This window comes from Siniperca chuatsi, linkage group LG2 (genome assembly GCF_020085105.1).
Source record: "Siniperca chuatsi isolate FFG_IHB_CAS linkage group LG2, ASM2008510v1, whole genome shotgun sequence".
In the NCBI taxonomy this organism is placed as follows: Eukaryota; Metazoa; Chordata; class Actinopteri; order Centrarchiformes; family Sinipercidae; genus Siniperca; species Siniperca chuatsi.
In genome coordinates this window covers 28002681-28019049 of record NC_058043.1, presented here as the reverse complement: position 1 = coordinate 28019049, position 16369 = coordinate 28002681, and the positions used below count along the sequence as shown (strand labels likewise).

The window sequence follows — 16369 nt, the reverse complement described above, 5'->3', positions numbered from 1 at the left end:
TGGATCTCGCTCATCGCTCATTATTCTCCCCTAAAAAACAGCTCCCTCCCATCAGGGGAAGATAACACGGCATTGTGCCTGACATTGTGCCTGCAAATAGTTTGCCTTTGATCAGGTCTGTTCGTGAAAAAAAAGACTAAGGTTTTGGCTTGTATCAAAGAAAAGATGGATGTTATGCAGTGGCATAATAAATGGATTATGGGTGCTAATATTGGGGTCAGAAAGCCCTCCACTCCTCCACCCCCAACCCACCACTAATAACAGCAAAAACATGGTGTATGAAAGAGGGCTGTCACTTCTTTTGTTCTGCTTCCTCTTCGGTCACAGTGTCATCTTGCCTGTCAATTATCCTGGACTGGCAGGCTGTTCACTTACTTCTGTTTGTCTCACAGCAGTCTTTACTTTTGTCAGTTACTCCGTCTGCCACTGAGGCTCTATAGAGAAACTCTGTGTGCTGGGTTTAACATGACAAGTCATTTGTCACTTTGCTTCCCTCAGACAAGCCAGTCAGCTGGCCCATATGACAGCAGAGATAACACAGATGAATGTATATTCTATTCTAAAAAAGGTTAATAATAGTGATGCTCTTGGAAGAGTCATAGAAGGAATTTGTCATATGGAAAAAAAAAAAGAGTCCCAGCCAAGACTTTTTCATATTTGCCCGGTTGTTTTTCAAAGGTGGTAGATTATTTTCATTATCAATTAATCTGCCAATTATTTTCTTGCTTAATTGATTAATCGTTTAGTCTATGAAATGTTGGAAAATAGTGAAAAATGTCCATCACAGTTTTCCAAAGCTGAAGGTGACGTCTTCAAATGTCCTGTTTTGTCTTACCAATAGTCCAAAACCCAAAGATATTAAGTTTATATTCACATAAAACAGAGAAAAGCAGCAAATCCTCACAAATGAGAAGCTGGAAGCAGAGCCATTTGGCATTTTTGCTTGAAAAAACAATGAATTAATTATCAAAATAGTCAATCAATCGAGGACTTGTGACTTGACTTGGACTTGGACTTTAAAGCAAAATCTTTTGACCGGCTCAAGTTTCGAGGCCACATCTTGCATAAGAAATGATTTCCCTTTAACCCAAAAAGTGACAAAATTACAACAATAATACAACTAGGAGCTTAAACGTTTGTCTATTTACCCAGAATTATGAGAAATGGTGAGTTTTTCATGGCCTTTGGCTAATTATACCACAATGGTCAATCTAAGACAGCACATATTTCAAAGCAGACACAACTAGTCCAGCCCTCTGACACACTTTGTATGTTTAATCATTACATATGTCATACTAGAAGGTGCATTCATAACCTATAACTACTAGCACTGGTTAATGATGGCAGAGTGCAGGCTCATTTTGCCTGACGGGTCATGCCTGCATTCATCATGTATATTTGAGTGCTGCAGGTTATTGTAAAGCTTTTGCAGTTGTATATTTTCTGTAGGTTTTTACGAACTGCATTGAAGCGCTTGATCTCAGCTATGTATGCAAAACACTTCAAAGTCAACTCAACCCAGTGCTGTGATGTTGTAATAATGGTCATGGTCAGCCACAGTAAAAGGCTTGCATGTTACATTTGCTAAGGCTTGAGACTTGACTTAGACTTACCCTCAAGGACTTGCAACTTGACTTGAGTCTTGCTCTGACGACTTGAAACGGCTCTGTCATCAGGCAGTGATGCTGACTGAGTGCTCATTTACTGTCAGCGCTGGTTTTTGAAATATTTTTCATGCCAGGCTTTCTCTGGTCATGGCCACAGGATTCACACATAAACTTTTTCTTTGCATTAACTGTATTAAGCATTTTTGAGGTGCTGTGCCTTTCAATGGTGCAGTCGATGGTGGTGAATGAAATCTGTGTGAGCACATCCCTAGCTTGTACCTCTGGTGGGATTCAGGGAGGTCTTATTTCTCCTTACTGATAATACAGGCAGATCCTCTTGATCAGCGAGCCTGGCACAGCGCCCACTCTGCTCTCCCCGTCATCTCTCTGAGGACTTAATAATCCATGAACACTTGAAATCTTTCCAGTTCATTAAACACCTTAGCTCCAACTCTCATGTTGGAAGCATGAAATATATGCTTTTACGCTGTTTTATGAAAGTCAACAGACTGTATATAATTTTTTTACCTGAAGGCATTTTATCAATCCTGGCAGGATTAGAAATACTTGCTTGACTTGGTAGCTTTAGCAGTCTGTTTGGAGAGAATGAATTAAGGGCTTTGGTATCTGCTTACAATTCTTGAAGGAATTGCACTGAGTGTCAATAAAGCCATCCTGGTGATCAAACATTAAGGCCTTGTTAAGGTCTATTAAACGCAGCCAACATGGCATTTTAGATAAGTGTTTTCCCTTTTCGTTATGATCATTAAAGGCCTAAGCTGCGGCAAGATCAGTGCTCCCTTTTAAACTTGACCCTTCTGACAGCAGTGAACCCCTCAGTCCTTTCTTCAAAGCTAAAGGTAAGCACCATGTGGAGATGTAAGCTCAGCTGCTTTTGTCAGGGACTTCAAGGTAGAGGCCTTGGAAACTCTGTTTGACAGTCCTAGGGCTCTAAATCTCTCCAGAAGCACTCTGTAATGGCCGTGGCACCGTGCTGCGGCTCTTACAAGAACCAGAGCTTAATTAGAGCCTCAGCACAAGCTGGCTATTGAGACTCTGATCCATGCTGAACAGATCTGGACTATTGTTTGTCTGCTAAGTCCTTTGCTTTCTTAGGTCTCTGTCGATTTTTCTCTCTCTGTTCCCTGCATAGGAACAGCATCTTAAACCAAAAACGATTGAACTGCTGAGCAATAGACTTTTACAAATGAGCCTGCTGGAACATTTCCTATCTGAAGCTTTCCAAATGCCACTGCCTAATTAGCCATATAGATGCAAGGATGTCATGCTCAGCTCAAGAAGCCAAGTTGTCATAGCGCCAGATGGTCTCAGTATGACATATTCTGGACCAGACAGACAGAAAAATGAGATGGAAATATTTGTACAACACAGCCCCTCATCCCCTCAAACCTCTGCCCCCCTGTCCCACTGTCAGAGATCCCAGTCATCAAAGCAGTCACCAGAAAAGGGGAACTAGCAAAGATGCAGCTCGGCCCGTTTGGCCCCAGCAACTGTTCCTGTAATGAGGCTTGACAAAGACGGCGTACAGAGACAAAGCAGGGATCACCAGCTCCGAGTGCGACCACTGGAGCCTGACACTGTGTGTTTTTAATAACGGCTAAGATCAGCCCTGGTACGCCGTCACATCTGTTAAACACTGGAGCAGGTGGCTGGCTGCCACAGGGGAGCACTCACAGGAGCCTGTGTACTTACTGTCAGTCCAAAGCAAATGACAAAGAGGGATCGCACCCACAACAGAGATACAACATCCAGACAATACAGCAGGACAAAAGTGAGAAAACCTGCAGTGACTGCGCAAACCAAACTATGAGATTTGAGAGCATATTGAAATGTAACATTGATGTAGCATATAAGACTGTTAACTTTTCAGGAGAGATAAATTGTATTAGTCAAGAGTAACATTTTCTCAGCATATAGGGGAGCCATACAATCCTTAGAAAAAGATTTATTTATTTTATGTATACTGTGAGATGATATGAATTTGTTTACCATCAGAGAATTTGCAAGCCTATTAATTAGACTGCTTTGCCATTTATTTTCACTTCATTCATTCATCGTTCAGCCTGACATTGTGTTTTTGTTTGCCAATTTCTTGTTGGAGGGTTGTGGCAGGTGTGGGCAGTGATTTTAGAGGTCTGGAATCAGGCTAAGATTTTGCCAGACTGTTTTATATCGACATACAATATCTATGCCTTTTTAAAATGTCTGGTTGTTTCTGGATTCACAGGATTTTTGAATCAGTGTGCTGAAATACCTTGAATTTTTGGGGTATTTAACCAGATTAGCCAAAAACAGACATTCACATCAGGTTTTGTAGTAGACGTTCATGAAATTAATACTATATCACAATATACTGTATATCAATATCACAATATAAAGTTACATATACCGTGACCCACCGCTACCACATATAGATGTCACTCATTATATATGTAGATGTCATGGACACATGATACCAAATGGCTCAGTGTCACTATACTCATAGATGTCATTCATAATTATCAAGTCCCATTGGTCTTATATAGCAAATTGTAGCTCTTTTATTAACACTTGAATGACAAGATCCTCAGGCCCCCCACCAAAAGTAAAAAACACCACTTTGAGGTTAGTGACAGAGATTATTACATTTGCTAAGTACATTGTAAGCTCAATCGCTAAAATAGAAAGTCAGCACAATTCTAAATCCATGTTGGAGTCACGGATGTTAGTTTGTGGTGTGCTGTACAGATGAGTCAGTCTGATGCATTTACAAGGAGGCTTGGGATGGGAGGATTTCAACTTTGTGCAGATGCATCAAAAGGATCAGGGGTGGCCTCGACTTGAATAGTCTTTGTCAGATTTTTTTTCTCAAATAAGAGGTTTGTTTCCTATAATACAGTGCTCTTAATTTGCATCAATTAGCTATTGTTTTAAAAAGAGCAGCAGCACGTTAAGCTGATTGTCCCAGTAGGTACATGATTAAGAGTTTGCTGATTATAAAATTAGTGCACATGCTGATTTATTTGTGTGTGTGTGTATACACCCCTTAATGAATAAAGCATGAGTGGCCAATGTGGCCTATTAGCAGTTGTTCCAACTTGTTGGGCACATTTGAATGATTAAGGATGATTATTTCTCATTATCACGCTGTTATCAAGGGAGCCTCTCCCAGCAGTGTGTGGACCAGGAGCTCCTCTTCTGATAAAAGAGTCTGGCATCATGTACCAGTAACAGTGTGATTTAGACTCAACTGTGGATGCCAAGTTGCTGTGATCCTTCTGTGGAGATTAGACATCCAGGAGACTTATTATTGCTTATATTTTGTGTGTGTGTGTGTGTGTGTGTGATGTCCACTTCCTCTCTTCCCCTTCTTTCAGTGGAGTATATCTCTGTGCGGCTCTGTTTGATCGTTGTTGGAGCAAACTTGACTTTGCTGACTTGAACAAATAGACTTTGCCCTGGCATAGAGCTCAATGTGTTGTCAGCCCTCGCAGGGAAGAGGTGTGCATGTTTATTGTGTGGGTATGTGTGTGTGTGTGTGTGTGTGTGTGTGTGTGTGTGTGTGTGTGGAGCTGCTGAGGCTGGACAGACAGGGGAAGTCTGGGGTAGTGGAGTGAGATAACAGTTCTAATGAAGCATGACACAACCCTGGGATTTCAGCCCGTTTGCTGATACTACCTTCCCCATGAGCTCCACCCTTCATTTTACTACTACTATACCCCTGTTCTCATATCTGTACTGAGGGGCAGGCAATGATGTACTGTAGCTGCCCTCTGGTCACTTTCAGGCAGCCTTAAGTTGATACAAGTTATCAGTTTGTGTGAGAGCTTGGTAGCCTTTAGAGGAGGCTAACAATGTTTTCAGCAACTGAATGTTTATTTATGGTAAATTATGCTGATGACTCAGATAAATGTTGCTACTGGTGTTAAAATGCTACACATAGCATTTTTTTTATTTCAGACTCTACTTTGCTTAGTACTTCTATTCCTGTGTGCACTGACGTGATAGTGAGCTGCTGTAACAAAAGAGTTTCCCCTCGGGGATTAATAAAGTATTTCTGATTCTGAAATGGGGCCACAAGATTTTAGCTCATTATTAATCGTGTTTATTGGTGGATGTTATCTGGTTTGTCATCATTGCTGTATGTAATGTATCTTACTAACCTGATGTGCAGCTGTCCTCTCATGTTGCATTTCCATTCAAGGTTTTTGCATATTGAGTCTGAGTTACCGGTTTTGTATGAATGATAAGAGGTTACTGCTGATGGGCTGAGGAGTTTTACTAATAAATCCCTAAGAGAGAAAATCACAGAACATTTTACATTATATTTTTCAGAGCTCATTCAAAAACAGAGTGGATGAAACAGGTGATTGTTAAAGGGCTTAAAAGTCAAAGAAAAGGTATTCCAGAGCGAGGAAGCAGAAAGCATACTGGAAGTGATCTGGGTTCTTAATTGATCAACTGTGGATAACACAATGTCCCATGCTTAAATCAGATTAGGTGAAAGTAAACAGTGGTGTGTCTTTCAGTCAGCATTGCGTTTTTAGCTGTTTGTTCTATAATCCTCAGTAAACTCGCACCCTGCGGTAAATAAAGACTGCTGTGTTTTCAAGCTTCACACCATGCAGAGTTTTCTGTCCAGTCAGTTAAAAGAACAATATGTGCAGATTTCAAGACGCACCTAGAAGTGTGCGCATCCACACACACATTGAGAAATCATTGGCTGGTCCTTGAATTTTCTTTTATTTCTTAGGAAAATGGTTAGAAGTGAAATAAAAGAGGGATTAACTGTGTTTTTCAAGTAGAATGACCCACATTCAGACTGCCACATTTAAAAGTTATATCGGCCCCCTGGAAATAAGCCTTCAAGTCTTCATGCTCTCTATCACGTCAGAGCTCCTCTCTGTTCGGAAATGCAGACTTTGAAGAATTCGTCTAAGTGTATCCGACCAGAAAGAGGAGGCGAGCGCCCTGGCTCTCAAGGCTCTTTAAAATGCCTGTATATAGAGAGAAGTTCCCAGTGTTTCTTCTGCCCGGCTCTGAAAGGCACCGAGTTTCCACTCTGTTCACCTCACTGCTTCTCCCCAAGGACCAGAAACACTGGCTCTTTAATGGCGTTCTTCTCCTCTTTATTAAAGGATTACGTGGTGATTGAATGGCCGTATCAAAGACTAATGTTAAACAACACAGTCAGCGAAATGACTTAATATCCTGTAAAGGCGTTTCTGTATGATAATGTTTAGAACACTGGCTTGAGTTATAGCAGAATGTCACATATTTGTATGCAAATAGTTTTTATTATTTAGGTCCTTGTTTTTTGTTGAGTGATATAATTATTATGATTGTCTGTTTGCATAACCCTTGTGAATTTTTAAACTGTGGAGGTTTTATATTTGTAAAACTTTGCCAGAGGCTCGAACAGCTTTTATGGCTGTGACGTCATCACAATGTAAAGTCTATGGGCAGTGGGCGGAACGCGTGGGCGGGGCCAGTGGGAGAAACACAAATGTGCATGGAAATTGTAAACGGGCTGCATTTATATAGCACTTTTCCATCTTAACGGACAAAGTACTTTACAATTTTGCCTCTCATTCACCAATACGTTGCTTGCAGTTATGTGATTCCGATGAAGTGTCATATTCACATAGAGGGCAGGAAGTAAAAAAGCAGAATGGACGAGATGGAGGAAAGTTTGTACTGTGCTTCTTTAGACGCTTAAACATTACAAAGTAAGGAAACAATTAGCTAACGTTACATAAAGTTACATAAAGCCACATGAGTTACATTACCTTTGACAAAGTGGTCACTGCACACATGAGCATTATTTGACTCCGCTCCTCCAAATCACAAACAAAAGTTTGCAAGCCATTGTTTCTGGCGTTTTTCTGCCATTTTCTTGCATTTTTCCCCCTTATGAACATACTTTTGGTACTTGATAAAAGCTCCTCGTGGTTTCTCATTTCGATCGATTTGAGCAAATCTTAGGCATTTTAAGATTGATGATAAAATCAGGGACAGTTGCCACTCTTGTCACTGTAAACTACATATGTGGCGTGTAAGAACAGAAAGCTTGACATAGCATAGCAACAGTAAATAAGGGGGCCAGTGCTTGGTGAATTGTCAGTTCAATTTTATATTAACTTATACTGATTATTATGTTTGTTACTTTTTTGTTATCAGGGTTCTCATGAATAAGAAAGCTCAATTTCAATGAGACTGCCCCAAAAAAAAAATAATAATAATAATAAATGAAAACCTGAGGCAGCCTCACCCCATCTACTCTAATACAAGGATAATAATGTAAGAGATTGAGCTCGCTGCCTGGCAGATAAACATCTTTGGCAGCAGGTTAGCAATCACTGAATAGACACACACAAACACTCACGCACACATAGATTCCCACATCATCATCCAGCTCGATTTGAGTTTCATGGAAGACACCGCGCCAGAGCTGACGGCACTGCTCACCCCTGCTGCCCCTAATTATTACCCAGAAGGCTGAAGACTGGCATAGCTCTCATATGAGGCGTTGAGGAAAACCAAAATAATGAATTGCTCTGAAACAACCATAACCAAATCCTGTGCAGGGATACAGGTCCTCTATTCCACTGTTGCTTTAGAGGTCAAATATGATATTTTAATTAAAGAAAATAGGCTGTGAATAACAAAGTCACAGCTGCGTAAATTCCTCACACAGACACGGCAGATGTGTGATATAGACCTAATTAGTATTCCTTTAAGTAGGGCCTTGCTGGCCTCTTGTCATTAAAATGGATTTAACAGAGACCCCTCTCTGAGGACGCACCGGAGATTGACAGAGTCTGTGTGTCAGTCATCGCTGCATTGTGTCAAGAACAGCTCGTGTGTTTGGTATTTGTGAAGGCAAATCTAGCCTTGGATTACAGTTAAGGAGGTATTTGGCTGTTAAAGTCAGGTTTCTTTGGCTCATTACTACATTAGCTTGATGTAAATTGAGTTTTCTGTGCTTCACAACCAGCTGAACTGCGGCTGTGTTACGGCACAGGGTTAACATGGCATAGTTGGAGAGCCCAGCGGTGGTGAAGCATTGTGTATTGTGTGAGGGGAGTGTTGTGTGTTTTTTCCCAGTGTGTTGCAAAGGGCCGCTCTGTGTCAGAGGTGAGCGTGGTGAATGGAGGTCGTGGGACCCCCTCCACCGCTGGGAGGAGACTCCCCCCATTGAGAGCACTGAGGCAGAATGCTCCGGGCTCAACAAGACGGGGGCTAAAGGCTTTGTCTCTGGTTCACTGCCTTCAAGTAGCCCCGGGATTCCTGGCAACCAGGTTTAACTATTGGAGCTTGCACGCAGAGAGAAGAAAGCACAAAGGCGCTTGTATTGCTCAGCTGATGTACAACATCATGGCTCAGTGTGGGAAACAAAGATGGTTGAGTAAAGTCCTGTGTGATTTTTAGGAAGGCTTATTACTGATACCAGCAACAACAACCAATAGGAATTTTAGATATAGACATATTGTGATATTACTTGTTTTGATTGTGTTTCAGCTCACAGTCAAGGCCAGTTTTCCATTTTTCTTTGTATGAGACGGCCGTGGTCTTAAATCTCAAGGTTGTTGGGTTTTTTTCAGTAGGATTTCTTACATTAGTATTCTGTGATATGATAACTCGCTTTTCTCAATGTCGAATTATTCAGAGCAAACTGCAAATAGATGAGCTATTAATTTTTTATGTAGAAGAAGTAGAAGTTTAAGTCCGCTGAGACGATCCAATTATCCTGCATGCCCAGGATTAGCATTAATCTGCTCTGGTTATTAGTGGGCACATAGCCTCTTCTAACTTCTGCATTAAGTTCACTCCTTTTCCTGCCTTCTTCAGCCTTCCTCTAAGCACACACTCACAAGCCCAGTGCGTTTGGTTTCTGTATGTACTCCTTTATAGAAATATGTACTCAGCTATTACATTGTCTGGATCAAAGTCAGGTTTTGTATATACACAGCATTTATTTCCTGGAGGCGATTTAATATTGCTGCTACTCCTTATGTGCAGCACCACAGCTGAATCTGCAACCTATGCCATGAATTCGAATGAGACAGCCATAGCCGGAGGCAGGCGCACCAACCAGCCACATGTTTATCTGAAAATGAATCTGCAAACTCGCGTTTGACTTGCATGTATGTTGGATATCAGGAGTGAGAGAGAAGGGATGCTAAAGCCTTATGACACGCCTAATGACCTGCAACACTCACATACTCCTGCTAGAAAGTATCTTCATTCTAAGAAAACTTGTGTGTCTGCATTGGAGAGGAAGGCGGCGGGAGCGTTGAGTCTGTGAAATGAGAAGAGCCCAAGGCTGAGATTCTATCAAAGCTTTCAACACATCCAGGAATCACAAACCAACACATTCTGTATGATGTGGTGACTGAAAGCGCATAGCAGCTCTGTGTAAACCCTGATAAAGCAGAAGGCCAGTGTGGCTGCAGGGGACTTCAACTCCAAAGATCACTAAGCTACTGCTTGTCTTGGGTTTTACATCTCCTCTTTTTGTTCCCACAGTAGATGCTGAGGTGAACTTACAAGGACATGATGGCATTTTGTGTGCTCGGCCTGATGGACAGCATGGATCTGTGTGCAGACTGAAATCGTCTTTATTTAATTTTAAGTCTCATTGGATCTGGTGACACATTTTATTGAGAGCAGGGACTTTAGAGGGTCTGCGCTCGTCTTTCATCAGCACACAGATGTCTTAAGTGGCTCAAACACACTTAATGAGCCTCTTCTCTGCGACACACCGCAGCCTTTTGCTCAAATTAATCTTCTCAGGTTAACGCGCAGCACCCACTCCACTGTCTCTGACAGGAGGTCAAATTTATCCTCTGCTGAGAAATTACTTAGCTAAATGAGGGCTCATCCATGCAGCCTCAGCTAATGACCTTGATTAATTAAAGAGAGACTCTTCCTAATTAAGGTCTTATTCTACTTGGTCTGACTGTGACCCTGTAAAACAAGCTGAGACAGTAATGAGTCATTTCTCAAACAGAATATTGCTGCTGAGTTTGTGTGGGCACAGTGCTGTGCGAGGCTTTAATCATCAGAGATAATGATTACATTCATTTGGAATAATGAATATCATCTTCAGTTGAAGAGATCATAACACCAAATGGGGAAAAAAAAAGCTTGCATCTTTTGCATCCTTATGAATTCCTTCCTGTCTCTTCTCCATCAACAAACCATACAGAATTCTTAACAACGTTTGCGGATTAATTGCTCTCTGCTTCTTCCTCCAGGTCAATGGCAAGGACCTCTCCAAGGCCACCCACGACCAGGCGGTGGAGGCCTTCCGCACCGCCAAGGAGCCCATCATGGTCCAGGTTCTGCGCCGAGCCCCGCATCCCAAACTGGTCAGCCCGGCTTCTGACTCCCAGGTCTCAGACATCAGCACCCAGACCGACATCACCCTCCAGCACATCATGGCCCTTACAAAGCTGCCTCCTTCTTTACCCCCCATGACGGAGCTGGAGGAGTATCTGCTTCCAGAGGAGTAAGTACCAACTCAGTTCATGAAGCACTAGATACCACTAGCATCTATACGCTATAGATAGTCTTTATTGTCCCAGGGGGAATTTGTTTCCACAGCCTGCACATGTTTTTGTCTCACATGAAAAACATACTGATACACACAATACATACAATAAACATGTGGTCAGTTATGTACATTCATGCCCCTACATATATCCCCACATATGCTTACATACCCATGTACACATGCACATTATACACAGGTCAACAGGGAATTTTATTTAGGGCTGCCATGGCAGAAGGGACACTACTCCTGCCAAAGCAGGCCCTCCTCCATTTTAAAGTCCTTTATCTGCAGCTGTGTCCTATATCTGTATCTATAGCTCATGAGCCATGTTGAGTACATGCACATAACCACTGTTTAAACAACCTGAAAAATGATTAAAAGTATGTGAAACTACATAAAGAACATGGAAATAGTCTCTTCCATCACTATAGAAATTCATGATTGCCCAGGTAGCCAAAATGTATTGGCTCAGCTATGGCCTAAATCTGGCACACCTGGGTTGCTGCACTCTTGTCAGTGTCATCCCACAAGGCCACAAGGTATATTACTTTGTACCATCAATGCTGTTTTTCTACTGTTTACCTCGCGTGTTTGGAGTTGTAAAATCCTGTCTCAGACTATTGTAACCCATTGTAACTGCAGGCAGTGTTTTGATGTTTCATAAGCCTTCTAACTGATGGATCTATTACTCAAACCAGAACTGGATCATGGATTCGTCTTATCAGTACCTGAAGTAATACGCCCTTGCATGTTTTCGGTCTTAGGCTCAATTTCGCAGTTGTCTCTGACCCACAGCTGGACCAGGTGGTTTAGATTTTGAGCCTAAATCAATCCAATCTACACCCACAAAATCAAGTCTAATCTGGGCCATATTTGGTCCTCCGGTGCCAGGACACAGCCGAGTGTGTTGATATTTGGTAAAAAAATATTTTTACCACAAAGTTTTATATACCATCCAGGTAAAGAGAAGTCTAATAGAGACTGATCGACATGAAATTTACTTTAAAAACCACTGTTTAGTTGCAGTATGGCTGTGGTAACAAAAGAATTATTAAGCATATTTCCAGAAAGTCCACTTTAAATGAGACGATACAAGAATTCTTCAGTGTCAGAACTCAGCAGTGTTAAAAAGGTCACTTCACTCTCAGACAGAATCAGACCTTTCACCTTAATAGTTAATTAAGAGAGCGACACCTTATCTTCTTCTCCAGACCACACTGCTGTGATCACACAGGAAGTTTGAAAGGAAAATGTCCCTGTCATTTATGGGAGATGACGGCTCCTCCGGGGCACACAGCCGCATTAAAATGATGGTTCAGTTCATTTGGATTTGCATATTCCCAAATTGCATCTATTGTTTCTCTGTGTGTGTGTGTGTGTGTGTGTGTGTTAGGCCCTGGAGCTCGGAGAGTCTGGCTACATTTTACACTCTGTGGCAGCAGCAGTTGCCCTTTCATGAATAATCGTGATTTCTTTAATTGATTTCTGAGTCAAATTAATAACACAGCATGTTAATTTGTGATTAGCCTCTGGGTGTAGCTTCAATATATCTGATTCAAGAGTGATTTCTACGTTGACTTCTTTCTCTACTTCTCAATTAATTTTCAAACTCTAGGGCAAAATTAAATCCAGATTGACAAATGTGTTAGTAAATTTTTTAGAGTGTTTAATTTGCATTCCAGTCTTTTCCAGTTTATCTTATACTCTTTGTCTTTTCTCAGGCATCCTCCAGGACATGCATACTTTGACCCCAATGACTTCCTGGAGGGCATACAGCAGGACATAGAGCGTGAGGAGCTGGAATATGAGGTAAACATCAACTCCCTTCCCTCTTTTCCACTCTCCCTTCAATGAAGATCTACATTAAAACAACAGTGCATTACTGCTACATAAGCAGACCCAAGGTCGCCTCTGTGTCTCCAGTCCAATGACCTTGCTAGCGACCACAAGTCCTGATATATTAGTTATTGATGGGGCACTCTCCCTACATACAGACATTGAGATGTAGACCAGACAGTAATCAAGTTGCTGGTTTGTTCCAGCAGATGCACAACGGTGACATCATTACTTATTAGTGACAAGGTATAATAAGTCTTCCTCTGCTCCTACGCAGTGGAGATGAGGCCCGGTGGATAATTAGATGGCACAGATAATAGGTCTGCAGTGATGAATCTGATGATGCGCGCTAACAATGCCTGGATGAGGCCATGATGAGGCCATGATCAAGCCTCTGTTGTGCTCCTTCAGTGACCTCTGCCGACCCTGACACCCCCTCCCATTAAACCCCAGCCACCTACTGCTTGATATTAATAATATTCATAGAGGAACTATGAGGCTGAGACCAGAAAGGTAAAGTTCAGGGCAGCTAATGGCAGATGCGCAGCAGACAAACACTGACTAACCCCAGTGTCCTTGTAGAATGACACTGTCTTAGAAAAGACAAACAATCCAGTGATGCTGTTTGCGTCACAACAGTTACATTCCATGTCCCGCCTTCATAGAAATCATTTTTTTTTTTTGTTTGTTTAGTTTTTCTGCCTAAATCTGTGAAATATTTTGGTTTTCAGCAGGTTAAAAGAATAGTTTGACATTTTGAGAGTAAGGTTTATTTGCTTTCTTGCCTAGTGTCTTGTAAAGTAAAGCTGCCAGGAAACCAGCCAGGACTCCAGGAACTGTTCCTAAGTTAAAACTTAGCCTAGGCATCACAACAAGAACACAACAAGTGTTTACTAAGTGGAGATTCATGCATCACTAAAGTAAAATAGGTTGCACCACACAAACTAGTTCTTACATAGAGATTAGTTGTTACTACATTTTCACACCCAGTAACTGCAAGGTGTACCTGACAAAGCTAATGTTAGCTTGCTAATATATTACCTATTTACCTAATAATGATGTAAACTGGGACGTTTTTAAGTTACATTTCATAAAAATAACACAAGATACCTCACATTACAAAATGCTGTATGCTAACTTTAGACTAAACGACCAAATAATGTCAGCTTGTTTGCGTAATTAGATAGCTAAACTGTATGAGTACTACTAACTCTGAAACACATATTTCTCCACGTGTGCAGATATAAATAAAACGTAAAAGTAGCACCCACATTTACAAGTTCAGCTTTGTCCCCCTAAAACCAGTGTTGCCAAATATTTTCAATGGGAAGTTGCTAAAGCCTGCTCAAAAAGTCGCTAGATGTCCCTAGATTGCATCATGCGCTGATTTGCATATTAATTACGTCATAACGTAACCACTAGCGAGAATGTAGCGACATTGTAACAATCTTTAATAGTTTTTCATAGCTTAAACATTCCTTAGGTTATAATGATGCAACCTGATTAAGCCAATCACTTATTCAGTCTTTATGCTAAGCTAAACTAACCAGCTGCTGGCTGGTTATGATGATAACCAATGATTTTTTTCATCTATTTCTCTGCAAAAAAGGAGTAAATGTATTTCCCAAAATGTCAAACTATTCCTTTGACATAGTCTTCAGTATTCAGCTGTGACACAGTTTTTGGGGGTTAACCCTCACAGAGCCCATCCTCTGCCCTCGAAGAACAGCACTGCTCGTATCTTTATCTGTATCTGGGAGATTACAGGTGTTGACAAGTGAAAAACGGGACTTTCCCCGTCTGCTGTCCACTGTATCATCTCTCATTCTGTCAGTGGGCCTCTAAGAAAGCCAATGGCTTCCCTGCATCCAGCTGAAAGATTCATTACAGTGATTGATGGATCACTGTTGGGCCATGATACCATTTCGTAGTCAATATATTCTGTCTGTCCAGAAAAACATGAGCAAATATACAACCATTTTCTTCTCAAACTTGAAAAACTTAATAATTTCAGATGAATGGATTATTAATTTGTGCATGTGTCTCACCAGGAAGTGGATTTGTACCGAGCCAATATCCAAGACAAGCTCGGCCTGACGATCTGTTACAGGACTGATGATGAGGATGAGGCTGGGATCTACATTAGTGAGGTATGTGGTGCAGGGTAGCTCTCAAATCTACTTCATCAGTAAGTAAATAGCAATCGCTAGGGCTGTCAGCAGTGATGTTCACTTGACTAAAAACCACAGATCTCCTGAAAGTGTGTAACCTTTATCTCTTACTCTTACTTTCATTCTCTTTTCTTTAGATTGATCCAAACAGCATTGCTGCAAAGGATGGCAGAATTAGAGAAGGGGACAAAATCATTCAGGTAATCATTCATTCATCATTCATTGCAAACTCAGCAGTTTTACTTGTTTCTTCACTATTCATGTTGTGTGTTTTTCTATGACCTAAGTGCTCGCTTGTAAATGAATCGCCCATATTGAAAAGAAGTATTTTACCTACGTTAAGAACTTTAAGAAGTGGTGGTTAGAGTTAAATGTAATGTTAAATGTACAAATTACAGGGGTACAAACAGTCATTTTATTAAAAAAAAAAAGTCAGGTATTTCAATTTTTCCCTCTGTCCCTCAAGATCAATGGTGTTGAGATCCAGAATCGGGAGGATGCTGTAGCGCTGCTGACCAGTGAGGGGAACCAGAATATCTCTCTGCTGGTGGCCAGACCAGAGATCCAGGTAACTAGGAAGTCATTATGGGTGTGAACTCAGTAAAGGTAAATGACAACAAGGCATTTCATGTTAAAACCTTATATGGTCACTTTTGGAACCAAATATGGTGTCCTTGAAAGTGAGTTCTGTGTTCATGCCAACAAACAAGAGTAGGACTTTCAGTAGTAGATGCTCCATTTTTTGAGTAAAACTTTGGAGTTGAATATTTGCATCTAATGAGGCGTCTCTTCTCCGCACTGCGTCTCAGCTGGACGAGGGCTGGATGGATGATGACAGGAACGACTTCCTGGATGACCTCCACATGGACATGCTGGAGCAGCAGCACCATCAGGCCATGCAGTTCACTGCCAGCATGCTGCAGCAGGTACACACGCATGCAGACACACGCATGCACAGCGTGAAGGGGCACAGTAGCGCAATCAATCTGCACTAACACATATGTTCATCCATCCATTTTTGGCCCAGCCAGTTCTGCTGAGGCTAACAGCTGTTCAGTTGTTTTTAGCAACTGAGGAGCCACATGCCCATTGTTAAAAAACTATGCAAGACCTTCTTTATAGGTCCATTTTAAATGAAAAGGTTTCATGAGTAGTTAGCATTTTTAGTAATAGTAGTAAACATTGATAAATTATAT

At 41.3% G+C, this 16369-nt stretch overlaps 1 protein-coding gene across 4 annotated transcripts in view; it reads left to right on the top strand.

Moving 5' to 3' along the window:
- The window catches only part of pdzrn3b (PDZ domain containing RING finger 3b), a 97079-nt gene that overhangs the window by 77939 nt on the left and 2771 nt on the right, over nt 1-16369 (top strand). For all 4 annotated transcript variants that reach the window (XM_044168676.1, XM_044168696.1, XM_044168686.1 and 1 more), the window contains 6 exons: nt 10868-11121; nt 12888-12975; nt 15054-15152; nt 15311-15373; nt 15640-15741; nt 15983-16099. In XM_044168676.1, the coding sequence (XP_044024611.1) occupies nt 10868-11121; nt 12888-12975; nt 15054-15152; nt 15311-15373; nt 15640-15741; nt 15983-16099 (723 nt within the window). The remainder of the gene's footprint in view (nt 1-10867; nt 11122-12887; nt 12976-15053; nt 15153-15310; nt 15374-15639; nt 15742-15982; nt 16100-16369) is intronic.